Below are 15,452 nucleotides of genomic sequence, written 5' to 3' on the forward strand. Positions count from 1 at the left end.
CCTCACAGAATGTTAAGTTATGGGGTCCTTGAGATCACAAAAGATGATATTTCTTTAATCTTTTGTGGCTAAGATGATAATTTGAGCACACAAGATGAAAACTAATGATTCTGGGGAGACTTTGGAGGCATTCTTGTTTTGTTTTGAGAGTTACTTTATCATTATCATCATTCTTATTAGTTCATGGTAATCTCATGTAAATCCGTAATCAGGGTTTTGCACAAGTCCAGATATGATACATTAATCCATAATGCGTCATATTTTTAAAAAATAAATTAATCATATGTTTTGCATGTAAAATTAATGCGAATACTAACTATAGCTTTCAAATAAATGTGAAGTAAAAGTACAATATTTCCCTCTTAATTGTAATGAAGTGGAAGTAAAGTAGCATAAATCCTCAAGTAAAATGACCTCTAAATTGAACTATGTACAGTATTTGGGTACTTGGTTTTATTTTCCTCGTTTTGAACGGATCCGGTCTAATTATACATCCGCGGTAACGATGGAAAAGGACGCATACATTACATGAGACCCGGCGCTGTCATCCTCGCAGATCATGGACGCCTTTGGGGGAAGGGATGCCAAGCTGCCCTGCGTCTGACGTCAGAGCGCAGAGAGAGAGAGAGAGAGAGAGAGAGAGAGAGAGGAGGCGATGAGAGGGAGCTGCAATAAACACACAGGGCGTCTGCGCCTATCTAAGTAGGACAATAAAGTGAAAACGGCTTCAATGCTCTAACAATGGATTTATCAGATATGCTTCTTCTCAAAGTTTTCCTCTTCGTGTACCTGCTGAACTACACCCAGGGTGAGTGATGCATTAGCGGAGAAAACCTCGCAGGCTGTGCTGAATCCGTGGAGCCTCGGCTGAGAGGAGCAGAAAGGCTGGTAGCCCGTTAGCTAGCGGGAGGGATCAGCGGGGCCTGCTTGTTGTGAGGAGGACTGCACCCTTTTTGCCGTCTTACTTCCAGCCAACAAATGATACATAGCGCAAAAGCGGACTCGGATTTGTGCAGTCGATTGCAACAAAGCGACACTGCTGAGTTGTTTCTGCGTGTTGTCACAGTTTTTATTGTCGGGTTTGGGCAGGTTTTGTTGTTATCGCCTGAATAGCGCCGAAAGCCATTGTTATGAGAAGATGGAGATGCCGACTGGTTAAACGGACCGTTAGCTTCGTGCTAGCTAACACTTTAGCCGCTAACATCAACAATTTGGTCAAAATACTAAGTTTACTCTCTCACAGTCTGTTATCTGAACCGGGCTAGTGATAATAATTTACATGACATGAGTTTTCAGGGTTGCTGGGATAATTTTACTTTCTGTGTTGCCCCCGGTCGATGCGGTGTGTTCAGTCTTTCTCACTATCTTTCGCTCCGCTTTAACGTTTAGCCGCAATAACTTTGGATTAGAAATTTTGGAAATAACTCTCATGTATTATTTTTGTGGAAGCAAAACGACCTCCCCGCAAAACGACCGCTGTACCTTTGGCATCATATCATTTCTATAGACTGCTATTGTGATTTTAAATCCAGCACGGTGAAATAAAATCGGCTGTGTATTAGTTTTATTTGCTCTAAATGTCTCACTTACACTGTCCTTATTCATCATTATTCGCAGTCCATATATTTTTCACCTCAGATCTGATCCCCAGTCAAACTGTCAAAAGTAGCACTTACAGTTGTTTCATATATTTGGCCAATTTCGTGTGGTAAAATCAACATCAAAATATCTTTATTATTGTGCTTAACTGCGTTGATTTATAAATATTTTGTTCGTTTGTGTAGATCTGGTGGTTTTATGTGATCACAGAAATGTAGGAATCAGAAATCCTTTTGTTTACTCAGTGTTTATTGTCTTATTTGTTGCAGGCCTTGAGGAATTAAGGTATTTCAGAACAGTCATGGCCTTCACTTCTCATAGTCACCTCAATGAAAAATTTAATGTTAGCACCTAAATATTTCATAATGCACATGACTGGAGAAGTAGCTGAAGCCTGGTCTACTTAACCATCTTTGTTACATAGTTACTCTGAATCCTGTAATTTATGGCTCACTAGACAGGCATAATTACCTGTCAGAGACTACTAATTACATATACTCTATTTACTGAAAATACTTTCTTTTGGTTTATATGTTGTGGGGTAAAGATGCGAGTAGAAGTAACTTTCAGAACGGCTTAAATGGCCTTAACAAAAATACTATGTTTTCTTGGGATGGAGTTTGTCCAAATGCTTTTGAGTGTGAAGCAGTTGGTGAAATGGGTGGAGGCGCTCGAGAATGTTTTTCCTTCAAGCCCACCACCCACTCTTTGGTTGGCGAAATAATTATGCTGTGATGCTGGGGGCTGTTGTTTAGCACAGCTCCAAAACTGGCAACCATTTGATTTAAATAGATTTAGCTGGGGTTTAAAACACAGGCCATGCTGGTTGGCTGTCATTTTCCATCATTTTAATCCTGCCTGTCAAATATCTGCCTGATCATTCATTTTTTTGGGCACAAAATTATCTTAACATGTACCATGCTTTAGTTATTTACTCTCATACATAGCTGTTATACTCTAATATCACTGTAAAGATTCAAATGAATGTATCTGATGCTTATCTAACATACAAAACAAGTGTGCAGTTTAACTGCCATCTACCAAGAAACCGATGTTATTGACACTCTAGTACCAAGGCTGTTACAAACGTATGCACTTGGATGTTATTATTGTACCCCCAACATTTGATCTTGCACTGTCTTTTATATGTATGTTTTATGCTACCTTTTTATAATATTCAATTTGATTTCATTTCTGTGTAATGATCTCTGAGGCATATGTATATCCACACATTATTTTTTGATTATATACAGTGCATGCATAAAAAAATCTAGAATAAATGACAGAAAAAATGTATCCATACATCTGGGATGACTTTCTTTAGGCTTTTTTTTTTTTTGATAACAGGATTTCCTATGTTTTTTTCAAACAGGACACTACAGAAATCCCCTGAATAAGTACATCCGTCACTATGAAGGCCTGTCCTACGATACAGAGCTTGTGCACAGCAACCATCAAAGGGCCAAAAGGGCACTCTCTCATGAAGACAAGTTCCTTCATTTAGATTTTCATGCCCATGGAAGGTTTGTCAGTTTTTCCATATATTAACCTATGGGGAAATTCTGTCTACCTCTCTGTCTGTTTTTATGTCTCTGTCTGTTTATTTATTTGCAAAGCTCATCCGCTATGCCTACATTGTTTATGATTAAAGGTGGAGGTCAGCTGTAGCAGAGATTTGCAGAGAGATTGAAAGTTGTTTACATTTAATCCTGTGTTATGAAATCATAGACCTGGTCAGGGGCATCACTTTGACTCTGTGGTGAGGATGGATTTTAAATCTGAGCTTTTTTTTTCAGTTTTTTTTCTTCTGTCGTATTTTCTTTGTGAGAGCTAAAACAATTAATCGATCGGTCGATCAACAGAAATTGAACTGGCAGCTGTTTTGGTAATCAATCAATCATTTCAAGCCATGTTTTAAGCAATAATGCCATATAATTCCTGGATCCAGCATCTCAGTTGTGAGCATTTTCTGCTTTTCATTGTCTTATGTGATAATAAACTGATCATTTTGGGGTTTTGCAATGTTGATTAGACAAAACAAGACAGCTGAAGACATTAACTTTTGCTTAAGATAATTGTGACTAATATATATATATTATATTTATATACAAACCAAACAATTAAATGATTAGATTGACCAGGAGATTAATCAATTATGAAAATAATTGCAGCCCTAGTTTGAGTTTGTTGTGATTTTCTGCCACAATCTAAATACATGGAGGTCAGATGAAATAGAAACTGTGAATGTGTTTGTGTGTGTGGCAGAGCTTTGATTGATCAGGTGTTTCCATGGTGTTTCTATAATACCTGGTTGGGAGCCCCTTAGAAGCATGGATGGTTGGATGGATGGATGGATGGATACATACATACATCTATATATAGTCCTTGTTGTGGTTTCTTATCCAGCTTTTTGAAGTGGTGGTGTTGTTTGATAGAAAGTGTCCACACACTCCATGACAAAGTCAAGACCATCTGGCTGGGAGCTTGGCAGAGGCTGTTTCTCATCCTGCCTGTAGCAGGGCCTGCTGTTCCTAAACTCTGATGGTGCTTAATAGGGAAGAGAATGATAAGAGCTGTGCAAACAAGCACATGGAAGGAAGATGTCTGTTCCTTTGAAAAGCAAGAATGTGTCAGCTTCTGTTCCCTTTGACTTCATGACAAAGCTAGAGACACAACTCAAATTCTTACATTTAATTTGCAGCACCACCCACCTTCCCTTAGCCAGGTTGAAACAAAATCTGTAGATATGTCTGAAATAGCTGATATTTTGCTGCATTCTGGCCTTTGTGCATCTTACATTCCCCCCCTAGAGACCAAGTCAGAACAAAACAGCAGTTATTCAATGGATACTGTCCAGATACAGGGCGAGGTTTGTGCGCCATCATGTCAAGTTTGACCATATTTTTCAGAGCTAAATTTTTGCAAAGCCATCAGTTACTTTAGCTGTTCTGCACTGACCCACAGAACAGCAACTTACGCACAATGCAAGCATACAATAAGAGCACTGTGTAGGTGTGACATGACACCCAAGGTTGATGTAACATCTGTCTCCCTCTGTTTTTCTGTTCCCTTTTTTGATAAAGAGTTATCCCTTTTGCAACAGAACCCAGACAGTTTTGCGATATCAAGGAAACAAACGTCTTGCAATATAGATAAAACAGTTGTCCCGTTATGTCTTTGATTTCAGGCATTTTAATTTGCGAATGAAGAGGGATACCACCTTGTTTTCTCAAGATTTAAAGGTTGATGTTTCAGGAGAAGAGATTCCATTTGATACCTCTCATATCTACACTGGAGAAATCTTTGGTGAGACTGTACTTTTAATTTAAATCCACCTGTTTTAATATATTTCTAAATCAAAGCCATAATGCAGCTCAAGGCATTTGTTGTTTATCGTGTATCCTGAATTAAGAATACCTTGTGTGAATCCTCTGACACCTGTTCCTCTGTAATTTGGATTCCCAGGTGAGAAAGGTACTTTGACTCATGGCTCAGTTGTGGATGGTAAGTTTGAGGGCTTCATTCAGAGCTACCATGGTACCTACTACGTGGAGCCTGCTGAGAGATACTTGGAGGGCAAAGATGTGCCCTTCCACTCTGTCATCTACCACGAAGACGACATACGTAAGTTCCCAGCAACCCCAGCTGCAGAAATACTTTGATAGCCAGTTGTTGTAACTACCAGGTTTTTGTAATTGGATGCAGGTATATGAAAATGCAAGTTTAGGGCAGTTTAGCTGATGGAGGCAGACTGGTGTGGTCGCCCCCCAGGGAGCAAAGATACCTGAGGTGCTCATTAGCTGAGTAACACGATCTTTCTCTTGGGCTACTGACTCATTTAAGCAGTCTTTACAGTGTTGGTACTGATAGTGAGCACCAAGCACACTTCACTATACTGGCACCCCATAATTTCAAATCATCTGTGTACATATAGTATGTGGCTGAGGGGCAAATTAAGCAGAAATATGAGAAGAATTGCTAATGAGAGGGATGGGAAAGTAACAGCTCACACAGCAAAGCTAGGCTCAAGTGGCGTGTAAGTACATCCACTAGCTGATCATGAATAGCGCCAGAAATAGAGTGACTCAGGGGGTTAAGTAGCTAACATTGTCTCCCATAATCCTAACAGTGTTGTGTCTGTCTCTCTCACTCAGACTACCCTCACAAGTACGGCCCAGAGGGAGGCTGTGCTGATAGCTCAGTGTTTGAAAGGATGAAGAAGTACCAGGTCTCTGCCGTAGAGGAGCCACCCAAGGTGAACTTCACCACACACCACAATAAATCCTCACAGTGTTAAGGAAAGAGGTAGTTTGTTTTTTGAGGACATTTTTACAATTTTTCTACTTAGAGTCAGAGATACCCATATAGGCTTTTTTAAAAGTCTCTGTGTGCAGTTTAAGTTTATATTGAGTGATGGGAGTCACTTGTCTTGGCTTAATTAATGGATGTCCAAATGATAAATTACTCTCTTAGGAAAACAAGTTGTTTTGTGCTGAAAGTTTCATACTTCATTCTAAAGAAGGGCTGTGCACAGTAATACCTGGTTTCCTGTTTGAAATGTTTCAACTCAGAGCCTGGAATTACACAACAAATAGCAAATGTCCATCAAAGTATTATTCCCACTGAAATATTGTTTGTTCAAACTCTATGAAAAAAGTGACATTACTACTCCTCAGCACAGAATATTAAACAAGTAAATCTCTCTAATTAAACTTAGATGTAGTGCTGTTAACCCACTCACTGTGTACGACAGTGAAACCAGCACAGTTACAGTAAACACAGAGGAAGTGAATCAGAGGTTTGACCCAATGTAACTTTTTGGGAAACTGTGAAATTACGTATTATACATATATAAAGTACAACATAGGTCAATCAGCCAGTCATCTTAAGAGAAGTTTCACATTGTATTTCTTTTCATGTGAGAGGAGCTGTTACTAATGGCATAGTCCTCCATGAATTGGGGAAAGCTAGGTTAATCACACTGCCCAGGAGCCAGTAAATCTAGCCCTGATCTGTGCACCCTATCTATTATCATTACATTCAAGTCACAGAGCTAAGCACTCAATTTTCTGGAAAATAACTACGCAGCAATCTTTGAAAAACCCGAAAGGCCATTTAACAACACTTATCGTTGTTCTGAAGGTATTTCCAGAACCTCAAAGACTCTTCCAACCAAACGTGATTTTAAACGCTTTCTCAGGTTGTGCCTCTTTTTCTAAACCAAACAAAGATGCAATTTGTACCACATGAACCAAAAATAAACACTACTGATTCTTTCCAATATGTTTTCATACAAAATATTTGCTAGTGTCTTACAGAATGAGCAATGGCATAGCCACCTGCAATAAGAAATATAAACAAAATGAAACTCTTCTTTTTTAGGTATGTACATTTTTTTGTCAGATGGAAAACCCTCAGTGATCAGTGAAACTATTTTTATAAGATCACTGGGTATTTACCATAAGATGCTTGCTCCATGACATAACATAACTGCACAGAACATAAGAAAGGCACTCACCAGTTGTTGGTCTGAGTTTATAAAAAAGAAATTTCCCCAAAACCAAATCATTCATTTAACTGGATGTTTAATGTTCTTTTGTTCTTATTGTTCCTTTCTTTCTTATGTGACATAAGAAGCACATGTTCCTCAGTACAGTTACAGTCCATGAACATACTGCAGCTGAAAAACCACAACCTAAAAATACCGGACATTATTTATTTAGCTACTGTTTGGTTGAAAATGCTATGTATATGTTTTATTTAACTGTCTATATCCTACTCACCATTTCCTGTGCTGTTCACACCAGGAGCTCCACACTGAGACGGACTCTAATGACTCCACGCTGCTGAGGAAGAGGAGGGTGGCCCAGGCTGAGAAAAACACCTGCCAGCTTTTCATTCAGACTGACCACCTCTTCTTCAAGTACTACAAGACCAGAGAGGCTGTCATTGCTCAGGTACTACACAGTCGGTGTCATTCACTCGTGCTACTGCGGCGCTATTAAAATGAGATTTTACACAGTGGATGTGGAGGATTTTAGTCTGGTGATGTTGGTGCAGAGGCACTTTTTTAACCATCAGAAACGACTCATTAGTGTAGAGTTTAAAGGATAATTAGTATCAGACTAATAACACCTCTTACTCAGTGTAAGGGGTGAGTCATAGCGCTTACAATAGAGCAACAAAAAAAACAACTCTAGGGTTCACTCTAGGGTTGTGTGCAGTAATGTTCGGTTCCCCCTTGAATTTAAATTCGGAGCCTGGAAGTACAAAAAATAGCAACAAGTAGCTAATGTGTAAAAAGTGTAATCTGAGTGGAAATACTATCTCTCTGTCAGACAAGATATAGATAATGTGTTAATTACCTCTTAATTCCTCCTTGCTCCAGTCTTCATGCTAAGCTAAGCTATCTGCCTGCTGGTAGTAGCTGTACATTTACTGTACAATTATGAGAGTAGTATCAACCTCCACAGCCAACTCATGACAAGAAAGCCAATGAGCATTTTTCCAAAATGTTAAACTGTTCCTTTAAAATTCTTAAGAAAACGTCACATTATTACTACTCAGATACAAAATAAACAGTTCAACTTGTCTAATTTTGGTTGCTGTAAGGTTTGTTAGTCTAACATTAGCTAAGCCACTGACACTGAACTAACAATTTATTTATTTACCTCTTAACATTACGGCGTGCATTTGGTGTTCTGTTATAGTATATTTGCACACATCACACACTGAATCTGGCAGTGTGATGTTGTGGGTTTAGTCAACAGGCTGTTGAAACTGTGTTTAGTTCCTCAAAGCTAAAGCTTTTTCATCCGGTGCTATGTGTTACCTTCTATTTCAGATCTCCAGCCATGTCAAGGCCATTGATGCAATCTATCAGGGCACAGACTTCATGGGCATACGCAACATCAGCTTCATGGTGAAAAGGATCAGGGTAGGTCTTGTACTTCTAAATTGATCTTCAGTTCTCATTTTATATTTGGTCACTGGCTTTCCTCTGAACTCATCCTCATCCTCCTTCACAGATAAACACCACCAGTGATGAGAGGGACAGGTCCAACCCGTTCCGCTTTGCCAACATTGGCGTGGAGAAGTTCCTGGAGCTCAACTCGGAGCAGAACCATGACGACTACTGCTTGGCTTATGTTTTCACCGACAGAGACTTTGATGACGGAGTGTTGGGTTTGGCCTGGGTGGGAGCCCCCTCAGGTACTGAAAGACAAGTCTGTGTATCATCAGTGATGAGCAATAGCAAACAGTCTGTCCTATTTTTAAAGCAAGATGTGAATAAATTCCTAACAAACAGATGCAGGTTTTAAACCATTATATAATGCTTCATATTCTTTGTACTGGGTTATAGGCACATTATCACCCAATCTCTGTTGTGTGAGATTAATCTAAGAAAGAATAATCAATAATTGTCACTAAAATAATCAGGTTTTCCCTCCTTAATTAGCAAAATCCTTTTGGAAGGTTTGGAAGGTTTGTTTCAACCTGTGCTTTTCCTTCTCAGGGAGCTCTGGAGGCATCTGTGAAAAAAGCAAGCTGTACTCAGATGGAAAAAAGAAGTCTCTCAACACTGGTATAATCACTGTACAGAACTATGCCTCCCACGTACCTCCAAAAGTCTCCCATATCACTTTTGCTCATGAAGTAGGACACAACTTTGGCTCCCCGGTGAGTTGCTTAGATGTTCCACATTTATTCATAGTGAGAAGGAATTTATCAGGGGCTTGTACACTTTGTCCCTTCTTCTTTTAACCTGTGATTTTTCTCCTCCTCTCTCACTCTTAGCACGACTCTGGATCTGAGTGTACCCCTGGAGAATCTAAGAGCCAAGACAAGAAGGAGAAAGGCAATTATATCATGTATGCAAGAGCTACGTCAGGAGACAAGCTCAACAACAATAAGTTCTCCATCTGTAGCATTCGCAACATCAGCCAAGTGCTGGAAAAGAAGAGAAGCAACTGCTTTGTCGGTATGTTTTACCGTTCGTGTTTGGCCTTAGTACTACACCTTGTTCCAGACATGTAAACAGAAACCACAGTTTTATTGTGATACTTACATGTCATGATAAATGTGTGAGATTTTAAAGCCCAGTGATGGCTGGAAAGTTAATACATGTAACTAAAAATGCATCAGGACTCTAGCTGCTATTGGCTTTGAAAAGCAATATTGGCATTAGTCCTGTATTATTTTTACTGACAGTATTTGGCTGATAATGCTATTTGTGATTTTTTTTTTTTTTTTTTTTTTTTTTAAATCACTTAATACACCTTTCAAGAGCAACATAAATACTTTTCAGTCATTCAGTTACTTAACCATGAGATTGGCATGTCTACAAAGTCTTATTAGTTCTGCACATGCAGTCTCAAGCCTTTCAGTCTTGGCTGATATTAGTGGTAAATTATTAAATATTCACGTTAGCTTCCAAAAAGTGCCTCAGTGCACCTGCACTGCCGGATATTTCTGCTTTTCCACTAACAGACTAATGAGAGTGTTTGTTTGGGTTTAATGTTGCATTGGGCTTTCCCAAGGGTCTGTTTGCATTTGAGCAAACACTCTGCACTGATTTTGTATCCCTATTATTGCAGCAACTTATTCTCTCACAACAATATTTGCTTGGTTTGGTTTTTTAATGAGACAGTTTTAGTTTAATCCCATGTGCAAGAAGTCAAAGTATGAAACACAGTTTCTAGCTTTGGGGGACCAGGGTCAATGTTTATTCTTCCTCTCCCAAACAGAGTCTGGCCAGCCCATCTGTGGTAACGGCCTGGTGGAGCCAGGAGAGGACTGTGACTGTGGCTACAGCGATCAGTGCAGGGACCAGTGTTGCTATGATGCCAACCAGCCTGACAACAAGAAGTGTAAATTAAAGCCCAACAAAGTCTGCAGGTAAACGAGGATGTTTTATTCTTGTAGTGTCTGTTTGATGTTTCATGAAGACCTGCCAGCTCATTTGCAATGACTCTTGACTCAACACTTCTTTTCCCCACCAGTCCCAGCCAGGGTCCTTGCTGTACTGCCGAGTGCACACACAAGGGTCGTAATGACAAGTGCAGAGAGGAGTCAGAGTGCGCTCACCAGGGCATGTGTAACGGAGTCAGTGCCCAGTGCCCCACATCTGAGCCCAAGGCCAACTTCACCGCCTGCCACGGGGAGACTCAAGTCTGCCTCAATGGGGTGAGTGGCTGAAGACTTAACACCTGGAGGAAGTGGTTGTTATAGCAACTTCATATTCATACCAGTCAGTGTCTAATCTCGCCTGTCCTCGTGCTCCTCCCCCGCAGGGCTGCTCCGGCTCCATCTGTGAGAAGTATGGGCTCGAGGCGTGCACCTGTGCCAGCCAAGATGGCAAGGACGAGACTGAGCTTTGCCACGTGTGCTGCATGGAGAAGAGTGAGTCATTTACCTTTTTCCTACCTTGATCACTGATTTTTTTTTTTTTTCAAATAAAACACACTTGAGATTTAATCTTTGTCATTTAAAATGTTTTGCCTGTCTGTAATCCATCTCCTCAGTGAATCCAAACACATGCAGCAGCACCGGATCAGAGCGCCTGGCTCGTTTCTTCAATAAGAAAGTGACCACGCTGCCAGCCGGCTCGCCCTGCAACGACTTCAAGGGTTACTGTGACGTGTTCATGAAATGCCGTCTGGTGGACGCAGACGGACCACTTGCCAGGCTAAAGAAGGCCATCTTCAACCCAGAGCTCTACGAGAACATTGCAGAGTGGATTGTGGTATGTGTTGGCTTCCTGATTCTGATTGCGTGATTAGTTGTGATCATGAGGTGTCTTTGTATTGATTGTGTTTGATTTGTTCTTTATTTCCTTCTCTAGGCTCATTGGTGGGCAGTGTTGTTGATGGGTATTGCCCTCATCATGCTCATGGCTGGCTTCATTAAGATCTGTAGTGTGCATACACCGAGCAGTAACCCCAAACTTCCTCCTCCCAAACCACTTCCAGGTGAGTCCCCAGGTTGACAAAGAAAGTTTCCTCACAACTAACAGAGGAAGAGAGGCCTGATATATTCAGCTGACAAGTACAATTACACTAATACACCACCTACTGAGAGTAATGAGCTCGATGATTCATGATTTTTCTAGTTAAGAAACTGAATGTATAGTGCACCACTTGCCACAACACTGCACTGAACAAAGTTTTGTTTTTGTTTGTTATTTGTGTGGTTGCTGTTTTGTTAATGTGCTTAAATAAATAGAAAGGTTGGGTAGACATTTGCTTATTTTAACCAGGTCTTACTTTTGTACCAAATACTGAGATAACCGATAGTAGTTATTGTACTGTCTTCATTTGACAAAGTGTTACAGACATGGTGAATGTTGCAGTGGAATAAGCTTTTTATTTATACTTTTATAAATCTAAACAGTGAGTGATGAAGTAATATCAAGTTCACAACTTTTTCACAAAAACATTCAGTATTATACTTGATATTTTAATTTAGGCCCAATAAAACTGGGCACATTTGCACAAGTAAAAAAGCAGTTTTGCAATCAACATGAAGTGTCTTTTATCAACTGTTAACCACATACCCATATTTCTATAGTTTTTCCTATAGTTAGGTTGTTTTCCTCGCACCCAATTTGCAGTACTCTCTTTACTGTCACAAAGTCCTTTGTTGTGGATACAATGAATGAATAGATCTTGAGTTTAGACGTTAGTGTCATTTCTTTCAGCTCTATTCTAAAAGTAGAATGACACCACATGAAACAGGTTTTGTTTGTACACTGTCGATCTTATAGTTTGCCCTTTAACAAGCTCATCGAAAACCCTTTGTCCTGACAGGCACTTTGAAGAGGCGGCGAGCGCAGCAGCATGCTAGCTCCCAGGTGCAGCACCAGTCTCAGCACCCGCACTCCCACCAGCACGGCCACGGTGGGCACGGCGGCCACGGGGGCCACGGGGGCCAGCGGCAACCCCAGAGGCAGCCTCAGCGGCAGGCGCAGCCCCAGAGGCACCACCGCCAGCCCAGAGAGAACTATCAGATGGGCCAGATGAGACGCTGAGACCCTGCACCCCGCCCCCTTCCTCCCCCCCAATGCCTTGGCTCCTTCTTGTGCCTACAGTGGGAAACAAAAGCGTCACTCCATCCAAAGAAAAGCCTGACATGGTTGTTAGTCACCATCATATCCTCCATCTACTGACAAAACAGACACGTGGAAAAGAGAAAACACTATCTAGCAACTCAATTGGCTCTTTGTGGAGTGGACTCGACCATCAGCCATTTCCAATGCAGTGTGATCTAGCATCTTTTTCCACCTTTTTTTTTTCTTTTTTCTTTTTTTTTAAGGAGTGCCAAGGAGTTAAGGAATCATGTGTAGCTTTAGTACATTCTGTGATGTGTTTTATTTTTTTGTTTTTTTTGTTCAATTGCAACATCTTCTTGAGTGACACACCCGTGGCTGCTGGTGAATTGTTCTGTGCTTTTCTTTCGCCATTCAAGCCAGAAATGAGAGACACTCAGAGGGGATTTGCGGCACTTTTGTGATTTACACATGTCAAACGGCAAAAGACACAGGCTCCGGTCTCTCATGCAGACAGTCTTCTGCATGTGACTGTACATATTTAGTGTATCATAAGTGAAAACAAACTATTTCTTCTACTGTAAATGTGTAATTCTTCACTTTTTTTTCTTTTATTTTTCGGTTAGTGCTCTCAGGACTCTTAACACATAAAAGAAGGAATGACGGTTGTGGGGAGTTCCTTGGATGTTGCTGTTGAGGATTTGAAGCCATCGAGTTCTCTTCGCAGTCGTCCAATCAGGTGGATCTCTTTCACATTTAGATTGCTAGGTTTCAAAGTTGAACAACAAGGTCACCATATCCCACATTTTAGGCCTTCTTTGTTCAAGGTCCCTTTTTCTTCATCAATTTTTTTTTATTGTCTTGCTAACATCATGTTTTGCTCACATTGCGTAACAAACTAGATGAAGTATAGAGTCATGGGAACAGAAAGGGAAGATCACCTAGTTCGGTACACCTTTTTATTGTCTATACCGATTTGTTTTTGATAAATGAAGAATGAATAACCACTAAATGAAGTTTATGATGATTCTACCTGTTAAGATATGAAATCAATGGAAGGTGAAGGCTGCTGTGGATTAGTTTAGAAACGAGAGTGTATCATGTTACAGAATTAGTTTACATGAGTGTGGAAATAATAAATTTAAAAATGACTCCAGTGTGGATGTACAAAAAAAAAAAGTAAGATTAAATCATTCTATTATTCTTCAAGATAGCGAATCTAAGAACTTTTCAATGTGGGCATGCAGACACATTTATTAAATGTGACTATTAATTGACCAAGGTCTGTAATATTTGTATGTCACTCAACACTCTTTGCTTTGACAACTATTAATGTTCGTCTTTAAACAAGTGGAAGGAGCAGTGTAACGCGGCAGTATTGTCACACTATTCACAAACACATTCCTCAGTGTGTTCACTAGTTTCACTGGAGACAAGCAGCTGTTTGTGTTCTTTAAAACTCACCTGCGGTTTTCTCCTGGTCAGATCTCATCATGGACTGAATCCCCTTAAGAGCTCATGAGTGCAGGCCTCAGTGTGAGTTTACATCAGCGTGCCATAAAACTTTCTAAAGCTGATCTTTTGTGCACAGGTTTAATGAAACACGGGACGCAACTGTAAAAGGTTCTCGAGCCACTTTAAAAGGAAGAAATGAAGCAGATGTGATTGTTTTTGTCAGATTGTTTCACCTCACCTGTTTTTTTTCCCCCCTCCTCTTGCTGCAGCAAAGCATGAGGCACTAAATGAGAGGATTTGATAAATCTGGTATATTTTGCAAAATCCCATGATTTATTGATCGTGCAAAAAGAGGCTGGCAAGTGAGCGAAAAGTTGTGCACAAACAATAAAGCTCAGGATTTTGCATTATATGGTCAGCAAGGGATGTTTTTTTTCTGCTCTGACTTTATTTTGTCCTGGTGTTATTATTTTTCAATGCATGCAATACTTATCACAACTAATATCTTCCAACACTGTCCTGATGGTCGTAATAATCACACGTGTGCTCTGGAGGGGAAATAGAAATAACGTGTCTCACAGTCAACACTTTATTTCACATGGCAGATGAATTGGGCAGGTCGGCAGTTGCTACAACTTCTCATGTCTGTACAAAATGGAGCTCTTTTTAAATTTCATCTTCTAGGCTGGATCACGCCTGTTAAGCCTGGAGAACTTAAATGTAAACTTGTACAGTACTTCGAAAATTTGCATTTCATTTGAAAATGAAAATTACATTTTGATACATCTGTTTCATTTTTTGTATTCTAATTCCAGAGTAAGTTGTTCAAAGATGTTCATATGTGACAAACTTTCCTCTCCTCTAAGTTATTTATGTTCTTATATGTGCTAGTTGAACTGGAGTTTGCTTATGATACTTTTCCCCACCGTCATCAATGGTAAAAACAATTCAGTGTGATGGAGTTAATGTTACATTTTCATTTTTGTCTGCGTTATCCTGTGGCATGGTTTGGGTAGAAGAGCAGAAGAATAATGCCTGTAAATTTACTTTCTTTTTAATTTCGTAGTCTTGGTACAGTTTTTAGATAAACGTGCACTGAAAATGTCCAAATTGAGTTGAAATGTTGTAGGTGATGTAGGCCGAAAGAACACAAGATTAAAAAGTAATACTACTGTCTGATTTTAATGTTCACTGTGTTTTATACAGTATTGGAAATTTTTGTTCACTTTGAACATTTTTACTAAAAAAAAAATTTCAAATTGTATTGTGCAAAGAGATGTAATTTTTGGAGTACTTGAAATGCATTAATTAAAAGACTCATTCAAAATAAAATAGACCCCTGTTTACTGTC

At 39.8% G+C, this 15,452-nt stretch overlaps 1 protein-coding gene across 2 annotated transcripts; it reads left to right on the top strand.

Moving 5' to 3' along the window:
- Window positions 1–626: 626 nt before the first annotated feature.
- On the top strand, window positions 627–15,452 carry LOC139631787 (disintegrin and metalloproteinase domain-containing protein 10-like). 2 transcript variants are annotated; one of them, XM_071496327.1, is made up of 16 exons: window positions 627–808; window positions 2,972–3,122; window positions 4,787–4,905; window positions 5,065–5,223; window positions 5,754–5,854; window positions 7,407–7,556; window positions 8,444–8,536; window positions 8,628–8,811; window positions 9,116–9,279; window positions 9,397–9,580; window positions 10,347–10,497; window positions 10,602–10,785; window positions 10,893–11,001; window positions 11,124–11,344; window positions 11,444–11,570; window positions 12,408–15,452. In XM_071496327.1, exons 1-16 carry the CDS (start codon window positions 742–744, stop codon window positions 12,626–12,628), a joined length of 2,385 nt encoding a protein of 794 aa, XP_071352428.1. In that variant the 5' UTR covers window positions 627–741; the 3' UTR covers window positions 12,629–15,452. The 2 variants fall into 2 exon arrangements, with proteins under 2 accessions (XP_071352428.1, XP_071352438.1); XM_071496337.1 differs by having other exon boundaries at window positions 633–808; window positions 7,410–7,556.

This window comes from Trachinotus anak, unplaced genomic scaffold, assembly GCF_046630095.1.
Source record: "Trachinotus anak isolate AG129_WGS33_773 ecotype Australia unplaced genomic scaffold, CSIRO_AGI_Tana_v1 ptg000002l, whole genome shotgun sequence".
NCBI classification, from domain to species: domain Eukaryota; kingdom Metazoa; phylum Chordata; class Actinopteri; order Carangiformes; family Carangidae; genus Trachinotus; species Trachinotus anak.

What these genes read in the sequence shown, in the direction of transcription:
- LOC139631787 (XM_071496327.1), top strand. Translation starts at nt 742, where the DNA reads ATGGATTTATCAGATATGCTTCTTCTCAAAGTTTTCCTCTTCGTGTAC. An exon ending in TCATGGTGAAAAGGATCAGG is followed by an intron (nt 8,537 to 8,627) that starts GTAGGTCTTGTA and finishes CCTCCTTCACAG; the next exon opens with ATAAACACCACCAGTGATGA. An exon ending in TCCTCCCAAACCACTTCCAG is followed by an intron (nt 11,571 to 12,407) that starts GTGAGTCCCCAG and finishes TTGTCCTGACAG; the next exon opens with GCACTTTGAAGAGGCGGCGA.